Source organism: Ranitomeya imitator, chromosome 3 (assembly GCF_032444005.1).
Source record: "Ranitomeya imitator isolate aRanImi1 chromosome 3, aRanImi1.pri, whole genome shotgun sequence".
Taxonomy (NCBI): Eukaryota; Metazoa; Chordata; class Amphibia; order Anura; family Dendrobatidae; genus Ranitomeya; species Ranitomeya imitator.
Window position 1 is genome coordinate 717,013,413 of NC_091284.1, and position 21,392 is coordinate 717,034,804.

Here is a 21,392-nt window from a genome sequence, read left to right on the forward strand (position 1 = left end):
CACACGGACCATGCGTGTGACTTGCGAGAAATACGCAGCGTTGTTCTATGGAAGAGCCGGCAATAGAATAGAATAGAATAGGTAGAATAAATGTGTACACATAGAATAGGTATATATATATATATGTCAGTGAGACACACACACATATATATATATATATATATATATATATATATATATATATATATATATACATTTAATTCAGCGCTATATGGCAGAAAAGCCGGTAATTCAATCTCTCTGGCGGAGAAAATTGTGCGGGAGCCCACGCCAATTTTTTCCTGGATTTAACCCTTTAATTTAATAGCTAGAGACCCCCAAATTTTTCACAAAGACACTTCTTACATTATTAAAGAGGAATATGTAATAAAAGAAGGGATATGAGATGGTTTACTGTATGTAAACCATGTCTCATCTCATATCCTGTTGGGTTTGTGAAGGCGATAGGAAAAGCCGGCAATTGAATTACCGGCTTTTCTGCTATCTAGCGCTGAATTAAATATAAATATATATATATATATATATGTGCCTCACTGACATATCTACTATATAATTGTCTAAGGGTCACTTCCGTCTGTCTGTCCTTCTGTCTGTCCTTCTTTCTGTCACGGATATTCATTGGTCGAGGCCTCTGTCTGTCATGGAATCCAAGTCGCTGATTGGTCGTGCCAGCTGCCTGTCAAGGCTGCCGCGACCAATCAGCGACGGCCACAGTCCGGAAGAAAATGGCCGCTCCTTCCTCCCCGCAGTCAGTGCCCGGCGCCCGCATACTCCCCTCCGGTCAGCGCTCACACAGGGTTAATGGTCGCATTGACCGCGGTGTAACGCACTCGGTTAACGCTGCTATTACATAGTAACATAGTAACATAGTAACATAGTTAGTAAGGCCGAAAAAAGACATTTGTCCATCCAGTTCAGCCTATATTCCATCATAATAAGTACCCAGATCTACGTCCTTCTACAGAACCTAATAATTGTATGATACAATATTGTTCTGCTCCAGGAAGACATCCAGGCCTCTCTTGAACCCCTCGACTGAGTTCGCCATCACCACCTCCTCAGGCAAGCAATTCCAGATTCTCACTGACCTAACAGTAAAGAATCCTCTTCTATGTTGGTGGAAAAACCTTCTCTCCTCCAGACGCAAAGAATGCCCCCTTGTGCCCGTCACCTTCCTTGGTATAAACAGATCCTCAGCGAGATATTTGTATTGTCCCCTTATATACTTATACATGGTTATTAGATCGCCCCTCAGTCGTCTTTTTTCTAGACTAAATAATCCTAATTTCGCTAATCTATCTGGGTATTGTAGTTCTCCCATCCCCTTTATTAATTTTGTTGCCCTCCTTTGTACTCTCTCTAGTTCCATTATATCCTTCCTGAGCACCGGTGCCCAAAACTGGACACAGTACTCCATGTGCGGTCTAACTAGGGATTTGTACAGAGGCAGTATAATGCTCTCATCATGTGTATCCAGACCTCTTTTAATGCACCCCATGATCCTGTTTGCCTTGGCAGCTGCTGCCTGGCACTGGCTGCTCCAGGTAAGTTTATCATTAACTAGGATCCCCAAGTCCTTCTCCCTGTCAGATTTACCCAGTGGTTTCCCGTTCAGTGTGTAATGGTGATATTGATTCCCTCTTCCCATGTGTATAACCTTACATTTATCATTGTTAAACCTCATCTGCCACCTTTCAGCCCAAGTTTCCAACTTATCCAGATCCATCTGTAGCAGAATACTATCTTCTCTTGTATTAACTGCTTTACATAGTTTTGTATCATCTGCAAATATCGATATTTTACTGTGTAAACCTTCTACCAGATCATTAATGAATATGTTGAAGAGAACAGGTCCCAATACTGACCCCTGCGGTACCCCACTGGTCACAGCGACCCAGTTAGAGACTATACCATTTATAACCACCCTCTGCTTTCTATCACTAAGCCAGTTACTAACCCATTTACACACATTTTCCCCCAGACCAAGCATTCTCATTTTGTGTACCAACCTCTTGTGCGGCACGGTATCAAACGCTTTGGAAAAATCGAGATATACCACGTCCAATGACTCACCGTGGTCCAGTCTATAGCTTACCTCTTCATAAAAACTGATTAGATTGGTTTGACAGGAGCGATTTCTCATAAACCCATGCTGATATGGAGTTAAACAGTTATTCTCATTGAGATAATCCAGAATAACATCCCTCAGAAACCCTTCAAATATTTTACCAACAATAGAGGTTAGACTTACTGGCCTATAATTTCCAGGTTCACTTTTAGAGCCCTTTTTGAATATTGGCACCACATTTGCTATGCGCCAGTCCTGCGGAACAGACCCTGTCGCTATAGAGTCACTAAAAATAAGAAATAATGGTTTATCTATTACATTACTTAGTTCTCTTAGTACTCGTGGGTGTATGCCATCCGGACCCGGAGATTTATCTATTTTAATCTTATTTAGCCGGTTTCGCACCTCTTCTTGGGTTAGATTGGTGACCCTTAATATAGGGTTTTCATTGTTTCTTGGGATTTCACCTAGCATTTCATTTTCCACCGTGAATACCGTGGAGAAGAAGGTGTTTAATATGTTAGCTTTTTCCTCGTCATCTACAACCATTCTTTCCTCACTATTTTTTAAGGGGCCTACATTTTCAGTTTTTATTCTTTTACTATTGATATAGTTGAAGAACAGTTTGGGATTAGTTTTACTCTCCTTAGCAATGTGCTTCTCTGTTTCCTTTTTGGCAGCTTTAATTAGTTTTTTAGATAAAGTATTTTTCTCCCTATAGTTTTTTAGAGCTTCAATGGTGCCATCCTGCTTTAGTAGTGCAAATGCTTTCTTTTTACTGTTAATTGCCTGTCTTACTTCTTTGTTTAGCCACATTGGGTTTTTCCTATTTCTAGTCCTTTTATTCCCACAAGGTATAAACCGCTTACACTGCCTATTTAGGATGTTCTTAAACATTTCCCATTTATTATCTGTATTCTCATTTCTGAGGATATTGTCCCAGTCTACCAGATTAAGGGCATCTCTAAGCTGTTCAAACTTTGCCTTCCTAAAGTTCAATGTTTTTGTGACTCTCTGACAAGTCCCCCTAGTGAAAGACAGGTGAAACTGCACAATATTGTGGTCGCTATTTCCTAAATGCCCAACCACCTGCAGATTTGTTATTCTGTCAGGTCTATTAGATAGTATTAGGTCTAAAAGTGCTGCTCCTCTGGTTGGATTCTGCACCAATTGTGAAAGATAATTTTTCTTGGTTATTAGCAGAAACCTGTTGCCTTTATGGGTTTCACAGGTTTCTGTTTCCCAGTTAATATCCGGGTAGTTAAAGTCCCCCATAACCAGGACCTCATTATGGGTTGCAGCTTCATCTATCTGCTTTAGAAGTAGACTTTCCATGCTTTCTGTTATATTTGGGGGTTTGTAACAGACCCCAATGAGAATTTTGTTACCATTTTTCCCTCCATGAATTTCAACCCATATGGACTCGACATCCTCATTCCCTTCGCTAATATCCTCCCTTAAAGTGGACTTTAGACAAGACTTTACATAGAGACAAACCCCTCCTCCTCTCCGATTTTTACGATCCTTTCTAAACAGACTGTAACCCTGTAAGTTAACTGCCCAGTCATAGCTTTCATCTAACCATGTCTCGGTTATTCCCACTATGTCAAAGTTACCTGTAGATATTTCTGCTTCTAGTTCTTCCATCTTGTTTGTCAGGCTTCTGGCGTTTGCGAGCATGCAGTTTAGAGGATTTTGTTTTGTTCCAATCTCCTCACTGTGGATTGTTTTAGAAATGTTCTTACCTCCCTTCTGAGTATGTTTTCCTGGGTCGTCTTATAGGGTATTAACCCTATTTGACAAACTTTTTACTATTCATGCTGCCTATGCAGCATGAATAGTAAAAGGATCTAATGTTAAAAATAATTAAAAAAAAATAAAAAATAGTTATATACTCACCCTCTGGTGGCCCCCCGGATCGAAGCGGTTACCGATGCTCCTCGCGACGCCCCGGTGACCGCTCCATGCATTGCGGTCTCGCGAGATAATGAAGTGCGGTCTCGCGAGACCGCTACATCATCATCTCGCGAGACCGCAATACACTCTTCAGACCGGAGCGCACGAGGAGCATCGGTAACCACTTCGATCCGGGGGGCTAACGGAGGGTGAGTATATAACTATTTTTTATTTAAATTCTTTTTTTTAACAGGGATATGGTGCCCACATTGCTATAGACTGCGTGGGCTGTGCAATATACTACATGGACTGTGCAATATACTACGTGGGCTTTGCAATATACTACATGGACTGTGCAATATACTACGTGGGCTGTGCAATATACAACGTAGGCTGCGCAATATACAACGTGGGCTGCGCAATATACTATGTGGGCTGGGCAATATACAATGTGGGCTGTGCAATATACGTGGGCTGCGCAATATACTGCGTGGGCTGCACAATATACAACTTGGGCTGCGCAATATACTACATGGGCTGGGCAATATACAACGTGGGCTGCGCAATATACTACGTGGGCTGCGCAATATACAACGTGGGCTGCGCAATATACAACGAGGGCTGCGCAATATACTATGTGGGCTGCGCAATATACAATGTGGGCTGCGCAATATACTATGTGGGCTGGGCAATATACTACATGGGCTGCGCAATATACAACGTGGGCTGCGCAATATACAACGAGGGCTGTGCAATATACTATGTGGTCTGCGCAATATACTACGTGGGCTACGCAATATACTATGTGGTCTGCGCAATATACTACGTGGGCTGCACAATATACAATGAGGGCTGCAAAATGTACTACGTGGGCTGTGCAATGTACTACGTGGGCTGTGCAATGTACTACGTGGGCTGTGCAATGTACTATGTGGGCTGGGCAATATACAACGTGGGCTGCGCAATATACTACGTGGGCTGCGCAACATACAACGTGGGCTGCGCAATGTACACCGTAGGCTGCGCAATGTACTACATGGGCTGGGCAATATACTACGTGGGCTGCGCAATATACTACATGGGCTGTGCAATATACTATGTGGGCTGCGCAATATACAACGTGGGCTGCGCAATATACGTGGGCTGCGCAATATACTACATGGGCTGGGCAATATACTACGTGGGCTGCGCAACATACAATGTGGGCTGCGCAATGTACACCGTAGGCTGCGTAATGTACTACATGGGCTGGGCAATATACTACGTGGGCTGCGCAATATACGTGGGCTGCGCAATATACTACGTGGGCTGGGCAATATACTACGTGGGCTGCGCAATATACTACGTGGGCTGCGCAATATACAACGTGGGCTGCGCAATATACTACGTGGGCTGCGCAATATATAACGTGGGCTGCGCAATATACGTGGGCTGCACAATATACAACGTGGGCTGCGCAATATACTACGTGGGCTGGGCAATATACTACGTGGGCTGCGCAATATACTACGTGGGCTGCGCAATATACAACGTGGGCTGCGCAATATACTACGTGGGCTGCGCAATATGCAACGTGCACTGCGCAATGTACTACGTGGGCTGGGCAATATACTACATGGGCTGTGCAATATACTACGTGGGCTGCGCAATATACAACGTGTACTGCGTGGGCTGCGCAATGTACTGCGTGGGCTGCGCAATGTACTGTGTGGGCTGCGCAATGTACTGCGTGGGGGGCTGCGCAATGTACTGCATGGGCTGTGCTGTACACTACGCATACATATTCTAGAATACCCGATGCGTTAGAATCGGGCCACATTCTAGTATATATATTTATATATATATATATATATATATATATATATATATATACAGTGGGGCAAAAAAGTATTTAGTCAGTCAGCAATAGTGCAAGTTCCACCACTTAAAAAGATGAGAGGCGTCTGTAATTTACATCATAGGTAGACCTCAACTATGGGAGACAAACTGAGAAAAAAAAATCCAGAAAATCACATTGTCTGTTTTTTTAACATTTTATTTGCATATTATGGTGGAAAATAAGTATTTGGTCAGAAACAAACAATCAAGATTTCTGGCTCTCACAGACCTGTAACTTCTTCTTTAAGAGTCTCCTCTTTCCTCCACTCATTACCTGTAGTAATGGCACCTGTTTAAACTTGGTATCAGTATAAAAAGACACCTGTGCACACCCTCAAACAGTCTGACTCCAAACTCCACTATGGTGAAGACCAAAGAGCTGTCAAAGGACACCAGAAACAAAATTGTAGCCCTGCACCAGGCTGGGAAGACTGAATCTGCAATAGCCAACCAGCTTGGAGTGAAGAAATCAACAGTGGGAGCAATAATTAGAAAATGGAAGACATACAAGACCACTGATAATCTCCCTCGATCTGGGGCTCCACGCAAAATCCCACCCCGTGGGGTCAGAATGATCACAAGAACGGTGAGCAAAAATCCCAGAACCACGCGGGGGGACCTAGTGAATGAACTGCAGAGAGCTGGGACCAATGTAACAAGGCCTACCATAAGTAACACACTACGCCACCATGGACTCAGATCCTGCAGTGCCAGACGTGTCCCACTGCTTAAGCCAGTACATGTCCGGGCCCGTCTGAAGTTTGCTAGAGAGCATTTGGATGATCCAGAGGAGTTTTGGGAGAATGTCCTATGGTCTGATGAAACCAAACTGGAACTGTTTGGTAGAAACACAACTTGTCGTGTTTGGAGGAAAAAGAATACTGAGTTGCATCCATCAAACACCATACCTACTGTAAAGCATGGTGGTGGAAACATCATGCTTTGGGGCTGTTTCTCTGCAAAGGGGCCAGGACGACTGATCCGGGTATATGAAAGAATGAATGGGGCCATGTATCGTGAGATTTTGAGTGCAAACCTCCTTCCATCAGCAAGGGCATTGAAGATGAAACGTGGCTGGGTCTTTCAACATGACAATGATCCAAAGCACACCGCCAGGGCAACGAAGGAGTGGCTTCGTAAGAAGCATTTCAAGGTCCTGGAGTGGCCTAGCCAGTCTCCAGATCTCAACCCTATAGAAAACCTTTGGAGGGAGTTGAAAGTCCGTGTTGCCAAGCGAAAAGCCAAAAACATCACTGCTCTAGAGGAGATCTGCATGGAGGAATGGGCCAACATACCAACAACAGTGTGTGGCAACCTTGTGAAGACTTACAGAAAACGTTTGACCTCTGTCATTGCCAACAAAGGATATATTACAAAGTATTGAGATGAAATTTTGTTTCTGACCAAATACTTATTTTCCACCATAATATGCAAATAAAATGTTAAAAAAACAGACAATGTGATTTTCTGGATCTTTTTTTCTCAGTTTGTCTCCCATAGTTGAGGTCTACCTATGATGTAAATTACAGACGCCTCTCATCTTTTTAAGTGGTGGAACTTGCACTATTGCTGACTGACTAAATACTTTTTTGCCCCACTGTATATATAGACTGTATAAGTTTTTAACAATATTTGAGCCGATGGATCCATGATATGTCCATTTTGCAAGCCTGCGAGAAAAAATCGCCGTACAGAAGCCAAACGGATGCCACTTGTTACATTAGTGTAGAGGAATATGTAATAAAAGAAGGGATATGAAATGGTTTACTGTATGTAAACCATGTCTCATATCATGTCGGTTTTGGGAAGGAGTTAGCAAAAGCCGGCAATTGAATTACCGGTTTTTCTGCGATCTAGCGCTGTATGAAATATAAATATATATATATGTGTCTCACTTACATATATATATATATAGACTGTATATATGTTTTTAATAATATTTGAGCCGAAGGATTCATGATATGTCCATTTTGCAAGCCTGCAAGAAAAAAATTGCCGTACGCAAGCCATACGGATGCCATACGATGACACACGGATAAGTTTGTGCGTAAAAATGGCATCCTCGCATTGAATACGGAACAGTGTTTTGGGACAGTTACTGCGTATTACAGCTGTAAAAAACGGACCGTATTTACTGATGCCTAGTGTGACGCCGGCCTAATTGTTCCACTCCTGGTTTTGGCTTAGGTCGGGATCACACATGCGAGAAATACGTCTGAGTCTCGAATGTTAATACCCGGCATTGACGCCGTCACTCAGGAGCGGAGCGTGAGGCTGACCAAATACTGACCAAATACTGCTAGTGTGACGTGACGGCAGCCTTAAATAGAGCTGACACTTCCAGTTCTGTAATGATCACTCAGTTATCATCATCACATGCAGGATTACAATCTAAGGTAACACCCATATAAAAAGAACACAAGATCCCACCATTCACAATTTGCAGTGGTCACCTCCTACTTCGCCCTGCACAAACCCCTCTGCACAGGTCACAGAGTGTGAAAGTTCCCCCATAGAGGTCGATGGGCCTTTTTCTGCCTGAGGTTTGTAAAGGTTCAAGTGGCTGCTGTAAAGCAAAGCTCTGAACTGATGACAGAGCAGAGCAACAACTCAGGGAAGACGACTACCCACATAATCAGGTATGAAAAACAAAAGAAAGGAATCTAAAACAAGAACAAAAATGAGAAAAATACCAAAAAATACCGTAGGTGTCACTCGCTGGGTTTAATGAGTATTTAAAATGATAGGTGACACAGTCTCATTAATAATGCATGGGTGTTTTAATTAGCATCGCTAAATCAGCAGAAGCACATCATTTCTCTAAGGGAAATTGCAAGACATTACTTATTTCAGGTTTCCTGGGGGACTGGATTGGAAAACACCGAAATGAAAGAAAAAAAATAGCAGTTACTTGAAAATTACATAAAGGCCTAGAATCCAAGTGCCAAAGAAAACTACTAATATCCTACCTGCAACGTACATCTGAAGGTTACACCCTGTACCCTAATGTGCTGACAGGAGTTCCCATAAGGCACGTATGGTAAGGGCGTGTGCACACCGTCAGTATGTGCAGCAGAAAAGTCAGTGTACAGCGAGCAGCGACTACAATCACGCCCCCTGTGGCTGCCAGGAGGTATAAGGGTCATTTCCTCCAAGCGGTGTGGCTCTCCGTGCCGGCGCTGGGGAGATTCAGAACGCTATTAGGCAACGTGCACACGTTGCGGAAAGTCTTGCGGATTTTTTTGGACTGACTTTGGTAAATCCGCAGGAAATCTGCACTGCGCTTTTATTTTTGCGGATTTTGTGCTGATTACACCTGCGGTTTAACACCTGCGGATTCCTATTATGGAGCAGGTGTAATCAGCTGCGGAATCCACACAAAGAATTGACATGCTGCAGAATAAACAACTCAGCGTTTCCGCGCGTTTTTTTCCGCAGCATGTGCACTGCGGATTTTGGTTTACATGGTACTGTAAACGCATGAAAAACTGCTGCGAATCTGCAGCGGCCAATCCGCTGCGGATCAGCAGCAAAATCCGCAGCGTGTGCACATACCCTTTGGCCGGCTTCACACTTGCGAGCTTTACGGACGTAAGAGCGCAGAAACTACGTCCGTAAAACTCGCAAAAAATAAGGCACAATTATTCTCTATGCCTCTGCTCCTATCTGCCGTATTTTACTGATCAGTATTATACGGCTTTCTACGGCCGTACAAAATCGCAGCATGCTGCGTTTGTCACCGTACTGCGCAAGAAATACGCCAATGAAAGTCTATGGAAGCGTGAAAAATACGGATTACACACGGACAAGCAGTGTGACTTCCGAGAAATACGCAGCGCTGTTAGAGAGAAAAGCCGGCAATTCAGTGCAGTGTACAGTAAAATCACACTGACAGCTTACAGTAGAATAGGTAGAATAAATGTGTACACATAGAATAGGTATATATATATATATATGTCAGTGAGACACATATATGTATATATATTAATATTTATTCCCGCGCTATACAGCTTGAAAGCCGGTAATTCAATTACCGGCTTTTTCTTTCTCCTTCCTAAAACCCGACATGATTTGAGACATGGTTTACATACAGTAAACCATGTCTTCTCTCCATTTTTTTTGCAGATTCCACACTACTAATGTCAGTAGAGTGTATCTGCAAAATTTGGCCGTTCTAGCTCTTAAAATAAAGGGTTAAATGGCGGAAAAAATTGGCGTGGGCTCCCGCGCAATTTTCTCCGCCAGAGTAGTAAAGCCAGTGACTGAGGGCAGATATTAATAGCCTGGAGAGGGTCCACGGTTATTGCCCCCCCCCGGCTAAAAATATCTGCCCCCAGCCACCCCAGAAAAGGCACATCTGGAAGATGCGCCTATTCTGGCACTTGGCCACTCTCTTCCCATTCCCGTGTAGCGGTGGGATATGGGGTAATGAAGGGTTAATGCCACCTTGCTATTGTAAGGTGACATTAAGCCTAATTAATAATGGAGAGGCGTCAATTATGACACCTATCCATTATTAATCCAATTGTAGTAAAGGGTTAAATAAAACACAAACACATTATTTAAAATTATTTTAATGAAATAAAAACAATGGTTGTTGGAGTATTTTATTCTATGCCAAATCCAGTCACTGAAGACCCTCGTTCTGTAAGAAAAAAACATAATAAACCAACAATATCCTTACCCTCCGCAGATCTGTAACGTCCAACGATGTAAATCCTTCTGAAGGGGTTAAAACATTTTGCAGCAAGGAGCTTTGCTAATGCAATGCTACTCCTCGCTGCAAAACCCCGGGGAATGAGTCTAAATATAGATCAAGATCAAGCCTGGGAGCTTTCTAGGTAAGTTCCCACGATCTATGAACATCCAGCAGAGGGCGCCTCACCGCAAATGAAGCTAAATATAGCTCATTGATCTATATTTAGACTCATTCCCCGGGGTTTTGCAGCGAGGAGTAGCATTGCATTAGCAAAGCTCCTTGCTGCAAAATGTTTTAACCCCTTCAGAAGGATTTACATCGTTGGACGTTACAGATCTGCGGAGGGTAAGGATATTGTTGGTTTATTATGTTTTTTTTCTTACAGAACGAGGGTCTTCAGTGACTGGATTGGGCGTAGAATAAAATACTCCAACAACCATTGTTTTTATTTCATTAAAATAATTTTAAATAATGTGTTTGTGTTTTATTTAACCCTTTACTACAATTGGATTAATAATGGATAGGTGTCATAATTGACGCCTCTCCATTATTAATTAGGGTTAATGTCACCTTACAATAGCAAGGTGGCATTAACCCTTCATTACCCCATATCCCACCGCTACACGGGAATGGGAAGAGAGTGGCCAAGTGCCAGAATAGGCGCATCTTCCAGATGTGCCTTTTCTGGGGTGGCTGGGGGCAGATATTTTTAGCCAGGGGGGGGGGCAATAACCGTGGACCCTCTCCAGGCTATTAATATCTGCCCTCAGTCACTGGCTTTACTACTCTGGCGGAGAAAATTGCGCGGGAGCCCACGCCAATTTTTTCCGCCATTTAACCCTTTATTTTAAGAGCTAGAATGGCCAAATTTTGCAGATACACTCTACTGACATTAGTAGTGTGGAATCTGCAAAAAAAATGGAGAGAAGACATGGTTTACTGTATGTAAACCATGTCTCAAATCATGTCGGGTTTTAGGAAGGAGAAAGAAAAAGCCGGTAATTGAATTACCGGCTTTCAAGCTGTATAGCGCTGGAAAAAATAGTAATATATATACATATATGTGTCTACTGACATATATATATATACAGTGGGGCAAAAAAGTATTTAGTCAGTCAGAAATAGTGCAAGTTCCACCACTTAAAAAGATGAGAGGCGTCTGTAATTTACATCATAGGTAGACCTCAACTATGGGAGACAAACTGAGAAAAAAAAATCCAGAAAATCACATTGTCTGTTTTTTTATCATTTTTTTTGCATATTATGGTGGAAAATAAGTATTTGGTCAGAAACAAACAATCAAGATTTCTGGCTCTCACAGACCTGTAACTTCTTTAAGAGTCTCCTCTTTCCTCCCCTCATTACCTGTAGTAATGGCACCTGTTTAAACTTGTTATCAGTATAAAAAGACACCTGTGCACACCCTCAAACAGTCTGACTCCAAACTCCACTATGGTGAAGACCAAAGAGCTGTCAAAGGACACCAGAAACAAAATTGTAGCCCTGCACCAGGCTGGGAAGACTGAATCTGCAATAGCCAACCAGCTTGGAGTGAAGAAATCAACAGTGGGAGCAATAATTAGAAAATGGAAGACATACAAGACCACTGATAATCTCCCTCGATCTGGGGCTCCACGCAAAATCCCACCCCGTGGGGTCAGAATGATCACAAGAACGGTGAGCAAAAATCCCAGAACCACGCGGGGTGACCTAGTGAATGAACTGCAGAGAGCTGGGACCAATGTAACAAGGCCTACCATAAGTAACACACTACGCCACCATGGACTCAGATCCTGCAGTGCCAGACGTGTCCCACTGCTTAAGCCAGTACATGTCCGGGCCCGTCTGAAGTTTGCTAGAGAGCATTTGGATGATCCAGAGGAGTTTTGGGAGAATGTCCTATGGTCTGATGAAACCAAACTGGAACTGTTTGGTAGAAACACAACTTGTCGTTTTTGGAGGAAAAACAATACTGAGTTGCATCCATCAAACACCATACCTACTGTAAAGCATGGTGGTGGAAACATCATGCTTTGGGGCTGTTTCTCTGCAAAGGGGCCAGGACGACTGATCCGGGTACATGAAAGAATGAATGGGGCCATGTATCGTGAGATTTTGAGTGCAAACCTCCTTCCATCAGCAAGGGCATTGAAGATGAAACGTGGCTGGGTCTTTCAACATGACAATGATCCAAAGCACACCGCCAGGGCAACGAAGGAGTGGCTTCGTAAGAAGCATTTCAAGGTCCTGGAGTGGCCTAGCCAGTCTCCAGATCTCAACCCTATAGAAAACCTTTGGAGGGAGTTGAAAGTCCGTGTTGTCAAGCGAAAAGCCAAAAACATCACTGCTCTAGAGGAGATCTGCATGGAGGAATGGGCCAGCATACCAACAACAGTGTGTGGCAACCTTGTGAAGACTTACAGAAAACGTTTGACCTCTGTCATTGCCAACAAAGGATATATTACAAAGTATTGAGATGAAATTTTGTTTCTGACTAAATACTTATTTTCCACCATAATATGCAAATAAAATGTTAAAAAAACAGACAATGTGATTTTCTGGATTTTTTTTTTCTCAGTTTGTCTCCCATAGTTGAGGTCTACCTATGATGTAAATTACAGACGCCTCTCATCTTTTTAAGTGGTGGAACTTGCACTATTGCTGACTGACTAAATACTTTTTTGCCCCACTGTATATATATATATATATAGACAGTATATATATATTTTTTTTTCTTTTTGGGACACATGGATCATTTCTATAGCGGTATGTTGGTTTTGCAAGCCTGCGAGAAAACCACGCAGTACGGATGCCATACAGATTACATACGGAGGATGCCATGCGCAAAAAACGCTGACACACCCTGCCTACGGAGGAGCTACGGGCCACTATTTTCGGGACATTTCAGCGTATTACGGCCGTAATATACGGACCGTATTTTCATACGCTGAGTGTGAAGCCGGCCTTTACCTGTAGATTAACCCCATATCTACAAGTTAATAGCATTTTTTTTTAAGGGACAGATTAACTTTAAAGATCAAAAGGAATGTGGGTCTGAAATTAGACATGCCCCATCCTTATCTCCGCAGACAATCTTCTGTGGGGGCCCTTGTACATATTACACTGTCGGCTGAAACTGTTCATTTTGGCGGGTTTGACCGTTAATCTAACATATACGGAGGCCTTAGGGGGCAACATACAAGACAAGTAAGCAGTAAACTTTTTTTTTCGTTAATATATTCGAAAAACTATATTTCAGCATTAACAAGATCTGATCATTAATAACTAAATGGCCAAATATTCCATCTTATTGGACTCGCGTATAGTTAGTTATGTCTGTTTTGCTTTCTGGGTTTCCAGGTCTGGACTCCTGGATGTAGAAGAAGAATTTTATTGTGTTCTGTAGGTAATAATGGCAGATAGCAGAACAGGATTCATCAGAACTAAGCGGCCGCTTCATCCTAAGCAGCAGCCAGACTCCTCTCACAACAGTAGTTTTCCTTATCATGAGACCACTAGAATTTGCAGAGTAAGGCCGGGGTCACACTCAGCGTAGGGAAATACGGTCCGTATTTTACATGCGTAATCCGCAGAAATGATCCCAAAACAGTGATCCGTATGTCATCCGTAGGCAGGGTGTGGCTGCGTATTTTGCGCATGTAAACCTCCGTATGTAATCCGTATGGCATCCGTACAGCGAGATTTTCTTGCCGGCTTGCAAAATGGACATAGAATGGATCCATGGGCTCAAATATTCGTGAAAACATATATACAGTCTCTCTCTCTCTCTCTCTCTCTCTATATATATATATATATATTTATATTTTTATTTCATACAGCGCAAGATAGCAGAAAAGCCGGTAATTCAATTAACGGCTTTTGCTATCTCCTTCCTAAACCCGACCGGATACAGTAAACCTTTTCATATCCCTTTTTTTTGCATATTCCTCACTACTAATGTTAGTAGTGTGTGTGTGTGCAAAATTTGGGAGCTCTAGCTGTTAAAATAAAGGGTTAATTCACGACATAAACTGGTGTGGGCTCCCGCGCATTTTTCTCCGCCAGAGTGGGAAAGCCAGTGACTGAGGACAGATATTAATAGCCTAGAGAGGGACCATGGTTATTGCCCCCCCTCCTGGCTAAAAACTTCTGCCCCCAGCCACCCCAGAAAAGGCACATCTGTAAGATGCACCTATTCTGGCACTTAGCCTCTCTCTTCCCACTCCCCTGTAGCAGTGGGATATGGGGTAATAAAGGGTTAATGCCACCTTGCTATTGTAAGGTGATATTAAGCCTGGTTAATAATGGAGAGGTGTCAATAAGACAGCTATCCATTTTTAATCCAATAGTAGTAAATGGTTAATAAAACACACACATTAGGAAAAAAGTATTTTATTGAAATAAAGACACAGGGCGTTGTAATAGTTTATTATACTCTTAAAATTTTACAGCCAGGAGCCTGGCTAATCTGGGGAATGAATTGAAAGCAGGGGAACATAGCATAGTAGACTTGCGGTGCTGTGCCCCCTGTTGGTATAAACTCATATGAACTCTAGCGTGAGAAACTATTCAGAAAAATTCCCACGCTAGAGTTCATATGAGTTTATACCAGCAGGGGGCGCAGCACCCCAAGTCTACGATGCTACGTTCCCCTGCTTTCCATTCATTCCCCAGTTTTTACTGCCAGGGGCAGCTGCATTAGCAGTTTCCTGGCTGTAAAATTTTTTAACCCCTTCAGATGGATTTACAGCGTGGGACGTGACTGAGCACCGGAAAGGTATGGGATATTGTTGCTTTCTTATTTTTATTCTTTTACAGAACAAGGGTCGTCATTTGGATTAAGAGTATAATAAACTATTACAACACCCTGTGTCTTTATTTCAATAAAATACTTTTTTCCTAATGTGTGTGTGTTTTATTAACCATTTACCACTATTGGATTAATAATGTATAGGTGTCTTATTGACACCTCTCCATTATTAACCAGGCTTAATGTCACCTTACAATAGCAAATGCATGTAGAAAAGCCGCGGAGACACCATCACGTGTTTCTCAACGCAAGCAATAAATAGCCAGGTCTTTCACCGGGAAGGAACAACCACGGGAAGGGCAGCATCCCAAAAGGAAAACCACCTATGCCAAAACATGGTATCCATCCACAAACAGCTGTTTCGGGATATTTGCCCCTCATCAGTGTGGAGTAGGAAACTGGCTATTAGTAGCAGTGCCTAGTAAAAGGACTATAAACATAAGGATGAATGACCTCGGGGAGATCAAAGCATCCAACACCGCGGAAACACCATCACGTGTTTCTCAACGCAGTGATCCAGAACACTGCTCCTATCCCTTATGGGAAATATGCAAATGCATGTAGAAAAATGCCACACCAGTTTTTTCCGTGAATTAACCCTTTATTTTAACAGTTAGAGCCCCCAAATTTTGCACATACACACTACTAACATTAGTAGTGAGGAATATGCAAAAAAAAAAAAATATGAAAAGGTTTACTGTATGTAAACCATGTCTCATATCCTGTCAGGTTTGATAAGGAGATAGCAAAAGCTAAATTGAATTACCGGCTTTTATGCTATCTAGCACTGTATTAAATATAAATATATACCGTACTTTCTGGTGTATAAGATGACCCCCAACTTTTCCATATAAAATATGGAATTTGGGATATGCCCGCCATATAAGACGGGGGTCATCTTATACGCCCAGTCATCTTATACGGCGTGTGGTTCCCAGCGTCTGGAGGAGAGGAGACTCTCCTTCAGGCCCTGAGATCCATATTCATGTAAAAAATAAAGAATAAAAATAAAAAACATGGATATACTCACCCTCGGACGGCCCCTGGCTCACAGCGTTGCTAGCGTCTGCCTCCGTCCCTAAGAATGCAGTGAGTGAAGGACCTTCGATGACGTCGTGGTCAGGTGACCGGTCACCTGACCGCTCATGTGACCACGATGTCCCCTGACTTTTGGGACAATTTTTAGGGTTCAAAAAGTCGTCTTATATGCCGGAAAATACGGTATATATATATATGTGTCCCACTGACATATATATATATATATATATATACCTATACTATGTGTAGACATTTATTCTATCTATTCTATTCTATTCTGTCAGTGTGATTTTACTGTACACCGCACTGAATTACCGGCTTTTCTATAGAACACCGCTGCGTATTTCTCGCAAGTCACACTGATGGTCCGTGTGTAGTCCGTATTTTTCTCGCCCCCATAGACTTTCATTGGCGGATTTTTTGCGCAATACGTTGACAAAAGCAGCATGCTGCGATTTTCTCAGCCCGTAAAATACGGCTGAGAAATATACGGCAGATAGGAGCTTCCCCATAGAGAATCATTGGTCCGTGTACAATGTGTAGTTTTTGCGCCTCTCATACATCCGTAAAACTCTCTAGTGTGACGCCGGCCTAACGGAAAGTAAATGGAAGTAGGTTCCAGCCTTATTCCAGACCTGACTTGTCACAGTCTGTCTCTATACTTTGGGGACTGGAATTGCTAAGCCAAAGTGCATTAATAAATGTTTCATCTATTTTCATTTTGGGAGCACAGCACGGTTTCAATCTTAATGACAGTTGTGGTGATGACGCCCAAGACTGCGGCAGAGCTGTTTAATTGAAATATTGCACATTATTTATTTATATTTCCTATTACAAAGCAGAATATTAAAATCAGATGAAGCATCATTGCAAAACACAAGGAACCATGTGGTCGCAAGTCACTAAAAATATCATCTGTTCTATTGCAGTGACATCTAGTGTTGGACATTATTATTGCACATTGAAATGAAAATAACCCAGTATACCGTGTACCCCAGTAATTTTTGTAACAAGTTGATTGCAGTTTTATGTTTTACACTGAATTATATCGTTTTTTTCTGCATTTTAGGCCTCATTCAGATGTCCGTAAAGCACGTAAGTGTTCTATCCATGTTATTCATGGATAGAACACATGATAGCATATGTAACCGATATTAATCTGAGTCATGGTTAAGAATCACCTATACAATTCTATGGATCTGTGAAAATAACAGACAGCGCAAGGATGCCATCAATGTACAATCTGTGTGTTATCTATTATTAACACATCTGAAAAGTTTTGTAACTAAATTATCTGTTTACTCAAACGAGAAAATCACTGATTAAAATGACACCCTGCAAAACACTGATGAAACTTGTATCGTTTCTTTGAGTACCAGAAAAATCTCTGACAACTGAATGAGGCCTTAGAGTAAAATAAATCAGTGATATTGGAGTGGTCAGGTACGTTTCCTAGCTTCATTACCTGTAGCCGGAACCAGTCAAGCCTTAAAGCTCGAAAATCAAATTGCTCCTTGTTTTCAACTGCAGAAAAGAAAAATTACAAAACTTTAAATGGTGTCGTTAAGCTCTTAGGATAACCTGGCTCTAATGACTTTAGTATATATACAGTGCGTGAAATAAGTATTGAACACTTCACCAATTTACTAAGTAAATATAACAACCCATCCAATCCACACAGGCAAAGAAATCAAATCATAGATGTCCATAAATTAAGTTGTGTAATAATGAGAAATGACACAGGGAAAAAGTATTGAACATGTGAAAAGAGGTGTAAAAAGCCACGATAAGTCAAAGCACCAACTGAAATCTATCAGTAATTAGAAAGCAATCCTTCCACTTAGTGAAAAATGATATCAGATAGTTCAACTGATGGCCTATAAAAAGGTACCTTATTACCAAGGTGCCACACAAGAAACATCTCATGATGGGTAAAAACAGAGAGCTGTCCCAGGACCTTTGCAACCTTATTGTTGAAGAACATGCTGATGGCATTGGTTATAGAAGAATTGCTAAACTACTGAAGGTTCCAGTGAGCACTGTTGGGGCCTTAATCCAGAAGTGGAAATAGCATCATTTCACCATAAACCAGCAGTGACCAGGTGCTGCCCTCTAGATTTCAGACATAGGAGCGAAAATAATTATCAGAAGTGTTGTCCAAGAACCAAGGACCACCTGTGGAGAGCTCCAGAAAGACATGGAATCAGCAGGCACATAACTAGACATAAAGCTCTCAACTTTTATGGCCTGTATGCATGCACACCACGGAAGACTGTATTGCTGAACAAAAAGCATGTTTAAGCACATTCAAAATTTGCTCAACAACATTTAGGCAAGCCTGTGAAATACTCTGAGAATATAGTCTGGTCAGATGAGACAAAACTTGAACTCTTTGGATGCCATAATACACACCATGTTTGGAAGCCAAAAGGCACTGCATATCACCCCAAAACACCATACCAACAGTGAAAATTAAAGGTGGGGACATCATGGTTTGGGGCTGTTTTTCAGCATACGTCACTAACAAACTTCATGTGATTGAAGGAAGGATGAATGAACAAATGTACCGAAACATTCTTCATAAAAATCTGCTGCCATCTACCAGGATGATAAATATTAAACAAGGGTGGACATTTCAGCAAGACAATGATCCCAAACACAAAATAAAGGAAACTCTCAATTGGTTTCAGAGAAAGAAAATAAAGCTGCGGTAATGACCCGCCAATCACCTGCCTTGCATCAAAAAGAAAATTTAGAGAAGGAGCTAAAGCCCAGAGTTCATAGAAGGAGCCAACAAGACCATCAGGATTTGTAGAGTGTTTGTGTGGAAGAATTGGACTAAATTACACCTGAGCAATGCATGCGACTAGTTTCTCCATACAGGAGGCATCTTGAAGCGGTCATCACCAACAAAGGCTTTTTCACAAAGCAATAAAGTGAACCTTTCACCAGGTTTGGCAGATAAGAGATACAGCCATCACCTTTCAGGGCTGATATATATCACTAGATGGTGGCCCGATTCTAACGCATCAGGTATTGTAGAATATGCATGTCCACGTAGTATATTGCACAGCCCCTGTAGTATATTGCCCAGCCACATAGCATATTGCCCAACCACGTAGTATATTGCCCAGCCACGTAGTATATTGCCCAGTCACATAGTATATTGCCCAGCCATGTAGTATATTGCCCAGCCACGTAGTATATTGCCCAGTTACGTAGTATATTGTCCAGTGACATAGTACACAGCACATAGCCACGTAGTATATTGCACAGCGACGTAGTATACAGCACAGAGCCACGTAGTATATTGGCCAGTCATGTAGTATATTGCCCAGCCACGTAGTATATTGGCCAGTCACGTAGTATATTGCCCAGCTACATAGTATATTGCCCAGCCACGTATGTCACAGGTTAAAAAATAAAAAATAAACATATACTCACCTTCCGAGGGCAAACATATACTCACCTTCCGAGGGAGCCTGTTGTGAATTCTGCTCTTGGGCTCCCTCCGGTGGTTATGAGTGGTAGTGCTGCTGTCTTTGGATCGCAGCATTTATCAGGTGTGTCCACTTATTGCAATTTGGATTGGGCTATTTAGTCTTGCTTGATCCTTTAGTCAGTGCCAGTTGTCCATTGTTTTTGGAGGATTCACATCCATACCTGGTCTCTCCTGTTTTGCTGTTCATTTCAACAAAAATAAGTTCTGGCTTTGTTTTTGCTGTCCACATGCTGTGGACCTTATAGTTCAGTGCATTTTCATGTTTTGTCTTGTCCAGCTTTATCTGTGAAGGATTTTTTGCAGCCAAGCTGTGTCTCTGGAGATGCAGATATACCCTCCATGTCTTTAGTCAGATGTGGAGATTTGTATTTTCTGTGGTGGATATATTCTAGTGTTTTAATACTGACCGCATAGTACTCTGTCATATTCTTTCTTTTTAGCTAGTATGGCCTCCTTTGCTAAATCCTGATTTCAGTCTGCGTATGTCATTTCCCTCTCCTCTCACAGTCAATATTTGTGGGGGGCTGTCTATCCTTTGGGGATTTTCTCTGAGGCAAGATAGTTTTCCCGTTTCTATATTTAGGGGAAGTTAGTTCTTAGGCTGTGTCGAGGTGTCTAGGGAGTGTTAGGTACATCCCACGGCTACTTCTAGTTGCGGTGCTAAGTTCAGGGTCTGCGGTCAGTACAGGTACCACCTTCTCCAGAGTACGTCTCATGCTGCTCCTAGGCCACCAGATCATAACAGGAGCCCTTGTAATGTCGCGTGTGTGCGGTGCACTCGAAAGCTTCCGGTTCCAGGGTTGGTAGCGCAGGACCCATGATGACGTCGCAGTCACATGACCGTGACGTCATGACAGGCCCTTCTCACGCAGGCGCGCAGGACCTGTGATGAGGTCGCGGTCACATGACCGTGATGTCATGGCAGGTCCTTGTCGCATACCATCCTTGCCACCGGAACCTGTCGCTTGCATGGAGCGGTTACCGGAGTGTCGCGATGAGCGGGAAAGGCGGCGGAAGGTGAGTATATAATGATTTTTTTTTTTAAATATTTTTAACATTAGATCCTTTTACTATTGATGCTGCATAGGCAGCATCAATAGTAAAAACTTGGTCACACAGGGTTAATAGCGGTGGTAACGGAGTGAGTTACCCGCGGCATAACGCGGTCCGTTACCACTGGCATTAACCCTGTGTGAGCGGTGACTGGGGAGGAAGGAGCAGCCATGTTGCCGCCGGACTGCACCCGTCGCTGATTGGTCGTGTCAATGGTCGTGGGCGTTTTGCCACGACCAATCAGCGAGTTGGATCCCATGACAGACAGAGGCCGCGACCAATGAATATCCGTGACAGACAGAAGGACAGACGGAAGTGACCCTTAGACAATTATATAGTAGATTCTTATACTCACCTGCAGGATGGTCCGGTCCGAGGGGTGTCGCTGGTCTTGGTCCGGCACCTCCCATCTTCTTATGATCCCCATCCTCCTGCTTGCTTCGTGTGG

The 21,392-nt window shown here is 42.6% G+C and overlaps 1 protein-coding gene across 1 annotated transcript in view; it reads right to left on the reverse strand.

Moving 5' to 3' along the window:
- The window catches only part of NCKAP1L (NCK associated protein 1 like), a 397,914-nt gene that overhangs the window by 281,399 nt on the left and 95,123 nt on the right, over positions 1-21,392 (reverse strand). The window contains exon 15 of the mRNA XM_069758709.1: positions 17,855-17,913. Within this exon, the coding sequence (XP_069614810.1) occupies positions 17,855-17,913 (59 nt within the window). The remainder of the gene's footprint in view (positions 1-17,854; positions 17,914-21,392) is intronic.